We start from the raw sequence: 6000 nt of genomic DNA, 5'->3' as shown, positions 1-6000 counted from the left end.
TGAACTGCATCCTTTTGCTATAAAGGTTATTATTGGGACATTTGGCAAAATCTGAATGGGGCCCAAGGATTAGTGGCAATTTCCTGATTTGACAGTTGTTTTGAGGTTACATAGAAAAATGTCCTTGTTTACATGAAATACATACTAAATTCAGGAGTGATTTTTAGGAGTGACAGGCCCAGCAACTTGGCAATTTATTTTCAGATGATTCAGGTTCTGAATTTGTAATTTTTCTGTCTGAGAATAGTTCAATTTTTTTTTTTTTTTTTTTTTTTTTTTTGGCCATGCTGTGCAGCTTGCAGGATCTTTGTTCCCTGACCAGGAACTGAAACTGGGCCTCGGCAGTGAAAGCACTGAGCCCAAACCACTGGACCACCAGGGAACATCCTAAAAATGTTTTTAAAACTGTAACTTCTTTTCCTTTTTATGTTATATGACTTAAAAAATGACTACAGCAATGAAGACAGTGATGTTGAAGATGAATTTGCGACATCAAGAATTTCACAAAATTATTTCTTGAAATAAAGTAGAAATTAATGTTATTTTATATAATGTGATTTTTAAGTATATATTTTCACTAAAACATTTAGGAATTAAAAAAAGATCAGTGAACGAATGTGCTCTTCTAGGTTGAATTAAAATAGAATATTTAAGGTTTAAAAAAGTTTGGCTGGGGAAAAATAACAGTTTTGCAAAACCTGTGTGATCCAAAACTAAGATGATATTCAACAGCAAGAAGTATTCCAATTTCTCATAACCAGTTCTCACAAGCAAAGAAATGCATGCCTCACTTTAAGAAGGTGTCAAATAGAAACAGGCAAATCTGAAAGAATTTACCAAGTGTAATAAATTAGAGGTGAAGTCACAACAAAAGAATTTATGGCGTACAAAAAAATTCACAAGATTCCTTCTATCAACTTCTCAGAGTCCCATGAGCTCTCCCCTGACCTCTGAAAGATGGGTTTTACCAAAATCTGGTTTACACTGAACTTTTCAGGTATATATGATCTGAAAAGAAAGAAGTATCTGATAAGAACCTGCCTGGTGCTCCTTCCTTGTTGCAGCCCTTCTTTGTGTAAGTGATCAGAATCAGGCCCAAGTGACACAGAACCTAGCATGACATATCACACCAAACACCATTTCCTGTCCAACCAATTCTCATCTCTCTCCAGTAATGAAGAGGTGGACGTTCTTCTTGGACTGCAGCATCTGTGCAGCCCGCTCCACCCCGACCACAGCAGCCAACCTCTGGGCATCGTACTTGGAGTAGAGGACAGTGCAGGTCCAGGCAGCTTCCTGTCCTCTGGTGGTGGCTTGCAGCATGTTACAGACTTCACTGTAGAAGTGGGGATATGTTGGCAGTTCATAGAAAATCAGGTTCCTGATGCCTTTTATTGTGTATCTGTTAGAAGGAGAAAGAGAGGCTATGTCTACATGAGAAATTTTATGGAAAAGCCACTGAAGAGTTTTACAGGGACACAGTCACTCTCGCTGTTTCACGCAAGGAGAAAGACCATGGCACAAATAACACACAGACCAAAAGTTACTCTAATTTGAGCCAGAGGGGCTCATTTTTTGTGACAGCGCATTTGAATTCCTAATGTTTGGCTTAAGATAATGATAAAATGAATTTGCACTTCTTGAGCCTAATCTGAGCAGACTGAGGTAGGGTGGGGAAGAATAGTAGACAAGGATTAGAAATCTGCCGCAGAAAATTTGAAAAGCAGGCATTTCCAATTTAACTATCCTTATTATAATCAGGCAAAACAGTGTTCTATAATGGAGATGAGGTCAGACCAGACCCAGTACATAAAATAAACTGCATAAACTGTAAATGCACTCCCATTAGTCTTTTCTTGTCATTCTGTAGACATGTTAACTCCATGGCAGATGTCCCAAGTTCACCCATTTACAAAATCCTGCCCAAGGACCCATTAGGCATTATGGGAAGGCAATTAATTTCAACAGCTTCCTCGCTTCTTTCCCTGCTGCACTGGGCTGCATGGTGGCGGGGGGCATGCAGACCCTAGGGGCTTGCCTTACGGTTCAGGTTGAGATCAATCATTCCCTCTTGGGCTCCATGACCAAAGATTTTATACGTTGACAAGGTTCTGATTTTTCCTGTTAGACTCTCATACAGGGCTGATGTCAGACTCCCTCAGGAATTTTATTTTATTCATGGATGATAAGTTTTCCTTGTCTTTTTATCCCTTAGCTCATCCTGATCTCTCTGGAGACCCTCCTCTCCCAAAATATAACTGCAGTCAATTACTTGGTTCATCTTTCCACATCCTCTTTCCATAAAGGAATTTTAATGGCTAATGATGTTGAAAAAACACAGTTCTGTCTCAGTAGTTATCAAAACAAACAGAGTTCCATTTCTGCTTAGTATGTAGAAAACTCAAGAGAATACTGCTCCCATGCTAACAAGAAAAAGATAATCTACAACAGTGTTCCTTTTCCTGAGCCTAGACAGCTGATGTCACAGGGAAACCAAGTGAACTGATTCAACGGTGCCCTGGTGTGTTTTTAACAACTGATTCTCAGTGGGGGAGGACAGGTGCTGATTTGAAGCATTTGCCAATTTCTGTGGTGTAAATACTCCATTTCAAGCTACCAGTGTCATGTTGCTGAACTTGGAACTGGGAAGAGATGTGCAACCATACCTTAAGAGCTGGCATGAGCCAGCTTCAGCCCACCACTGACTGAATTCCAAAGAGTACCAAGATTGTCTGAAGAAAGACAGGACATATGAACCACTTCACCTTTGGCAGAGCACAGTGGGGAAGAGGGCAGCTGCTAAGAAAGTGGGTAGGAAGAAAAAAGCTACACTTTTAACAAGTTCTTAAAGGGCAATTATGGGCTTGCATGACAGTTCAGAATCCCTGGGATTCCCAGACACTCCTTTACTTCACAGTCATGAGGGCTTTTCCATAGGTGTCCACTGGGAGCCCTGGAGAGACTGGAGGCAAGGCAGAAGACCTGAGACACCCCGATGGTGGTGCAGACATGAAAACTCACTCTCTTCCCAGAGCCATGTTGTACATGAAGCTAAAGCCTGAAGCCAATGAGAGGGGCAAAGGTCAACTGCCAGGGTGGAGTCAGAAGCAGCAAAACTGTGTGCCTTAAGGGAGGGGCTTAACCCCTCACCCCATTCCTCCCCACCACAGGACTTACATCCAGTAAAAAGAGCAGTCTGTCCTGGGGAAAGGGCATGAAGCCTGTTCAGTCCAAGATCCTGCACTGATGTAAGCAGATGTTTGCCACCACTGCAGAGAAGCTGGGAACTCTTTCCCACCAAGACCCCTCGTAGAACAAGGCAGAGGCTGGCCACCATGGAGGGTGGTGTAGGAGCCCTGAGAAAGCACCAGCTCCAAAGCCCAGGATGGACAGAACCTGCCTGCATCTGAGCTGGACCAGGAGAACACCTGCCCCACTTCAAGCCTTAGGGGAGGAGCGAGCAGGAGCAGCCTGCTGCTGGGGGAGGGGCCCGAGCGTGGGAGAGGCTCTCCCTTGGCACAGGGGTGCAGGGCATGGTGAAAGCTGAGAGGGGAGCAGGACACTGAGACAAGGCCCTCCGGCACCGGGCCCCACAGTGGGCCACTGTCTGCTGGAGGAACTGGCAGTCTGTGGTAAATAGAAGGTAACTGTGGTAACAACCAAATCCTAACTAGACTCACACCTGCCACACTAGGGGCCTGACAGAAGAGGTGTCCGGGCCAACTACTTACTCAGGCACTACATTCAACTGACAATTACAAAAAACACAGAAAAGCAAGAAAAAGACATTAAAACCATGAGGTATCATTTTGACTATCAAGTCACTGGAAAAAAGTAGGGTTTTACAGAAATAGGCTAATGGAGTATAAATTATTGTGAGTGTGTATTTTAGCGGGGAGGGGAGAAGATGGGAGTGGCAACACACAGCAAATTTTAAACTGGGTACAGCTTTTGAACAAGTAAGTTTTCCTTTCCAAATTTATCCTAAGGAAATGCCCAGGCAACTATGCCATCAACTACGCATATGGATGCTCTTGGCATTATTGTATATAATAACAGAAAACAACAAGTCAATATGCCCATTAAAAGGAAACTGTCCCATACAATGTAACACTATGCAACCATTAAAAAGGATGCTATACACACCTTAAAGATTACTTATAATTACACAGAAAAGGTATTTTTACAATGTAAAGATTTAGCAGACCTACCTTGACCAAATGATTACATTTAGTATCACCAAAAATGGGATAAACTGACACCTTGGGTCTCTTGAGGAGATGCAGGGGGAAGAACACAATATCCTCTATGTAGAATTCTTACTAAAATAATGTTTAAATCTTTGGTCCCTGAACTCTGATGCTCATTGAATCACCTATTTGTTTTTGAAAAATACCTGTAATTGGTCCCCATCCCCAAACACCATGATTTAATTGACACTGAGGTATGGCCAGGGCATTCAGATTTTTTTTTTTTTGCGGTACGCGGGCCTCTCACTGTTGTGGCCTCTCCCGTTGTGGAGCACAGGCTCTGGACGCGCAGGCTCAGTGGCCACGGCTCACGGGCCCAGCCGCTCCGTGACATGTGGGATCTTCCCAGACCGGGGCACGAACCCGTGTCCCCTGCATCGGCAGGCGGGCTCTCAACCACTGCGCCACCAGGGAAGCCCCGGCATTCAGATTTTTAAAAGCTCCCCAAGGGGATTCTAATACGTAGCAAAGTTTGGGAACACTGATCTAAATAATAAGAAAACAGCCAAATCCAGGTGTGGGACATTCTACAGGAAACTGGACTGGACTCTTCAAAAGATATCAGTATCACAACAAGGAACAAAGGAAGAGAATTATTCTAGATCAGGGTTTCTTAACCCTGGCGCTACTGCCATTTTAAGCCAGGTAATTCTTTGTTGTAAGGGCTGTCCTGTGCACTGCAGGACGTCTAGCAGCACTCAGGCCTCGACCCACTTGAACCACTAGACCACTAAAATAACCCTCCAACTGTACCAACCAAAAATGTCTCCAGATATTTCCAAATGTCCCTTGGGGAGCAAAACTGCTCCTGCTTGAGAACTGCTAAAATAGACTAAAGAAACATGTCAAGCAAATGCAATGTAGGATTCTTAACTAAATCCTGGATTGGGGGTGGTGGTGGTGAGAAACAGCTGTAATAGGCATTTTGGGAACAACTAGGAAAATTTGCATTACAGACTAAATAGTAGATGGTATTACTGCAGTAATGTCAAGTGGTATGTTAATGGTGTTGTGGTTAGATAAAAGAATGTTGTTTTTAGGCTCTACAGGCTGAAAGATTTAGGAGTTAATAAGTGTCATGAAGCCTCCCGTAATTTACTCTCAAATGGTTCAGGAAGAAAAAATAAGAGATGTGAGTGGAAAGAGAGAAGGAGAGACAGAGAATGTGGGTGCATGAGAATGTGGCAAAATGCTAACAGCTGGTGGAGTCTAAGTGGAAGGAGTTAGAGATGTTCACTGGGAGAGTCTTACAATGTCTTTGAAATGAAATCTTCCCAAATAAAAAGTTGGAGTGGGGGCAACATATAGTAGAACTATATATATATTAACTTAAAAATACATCCATAACATACAAATATATACCAAAATGCTAACTTGTTTAAGCTTTTTTTAATAAGCACATAAAATATTCAAGATAAAAGAAAAAAAAATCCAAATGTGTCCACTGTGATCCCAATTTTGGTATCCTCTTTAAAATGCCTGTGTCTGTGCACAGGCACATGTTTTTTACATTAAAAAGACAGGAAAGAAATACACCAAAATGGGTATTTATATCGATAAGATTATAGGTGATCCCTTTTTTTCTTTTTCTTTTTTTTGCGGTACGCGGGCCTCTCACTGTTGTGGCCTCTCCCGTTGCAGAGCACAGGCTCCGGACGCGCAAGCTCAAGACGCGCAGGCTCAGCGGCCATGGCTCACGGGCCCAGCCGCTCCGCGGCATGTGGGATCTTCCCGGACTGGGGCACGAACC

The 6000-nt window shown here is 43.0% G+C and overlaps 1 protein-coding gene across 2 annotated transcripts in view; it reads right to left on the bottom strand.

Moving 5' to 3' along the window:
• Positions 1-542: 542 nt before the first annotated feature.
• The window catches only part of UTP25 (UTP25 small subunit processor component), a 28743-nt gene continuing 23285 nt past the window's right edge, over positions 543-6000 (bottom strand). Inside the window, exon 12 of one of the 2 annotated variants that reach the window (XM_029230392.1) lies at positions 543-1402. In XM_029230392.1, coding sequence (XP_029086225.1) covers positions 1159-1402 — 244 coding nt within the window. In that variant the 3' untranslated portion in view covers positions 543-1158. The remainder of the gene's footprint in view (positions 1403-6000) is intronic. The other variant, XM_029230393.1, reaches the window with a different exon arrangement.

This window comes from Monodon monoceros, unplaced genomic scaffold, assembly GCF_005190385.1.
Source record: "Monodon monoceros isolate NGI ecotype Baffin Bay Population unplaced genomic scaffold, NGI_Narwhal_1 Super_Scaffold_18, whole genome shotgun sequence".
In the NCBI taxonomy this organism is placed as follows: domain Eukaryota; kingdom Metazoa; phylum Chordata; class Mammalia; order Artiodactyla; family Monodontidae; genus Monodon; species Monodon monoceros.
Note: the sequence above shows the minus strand (reverse complement) of the source record. Positions and strands in the feature narration are given on the sequence as shown.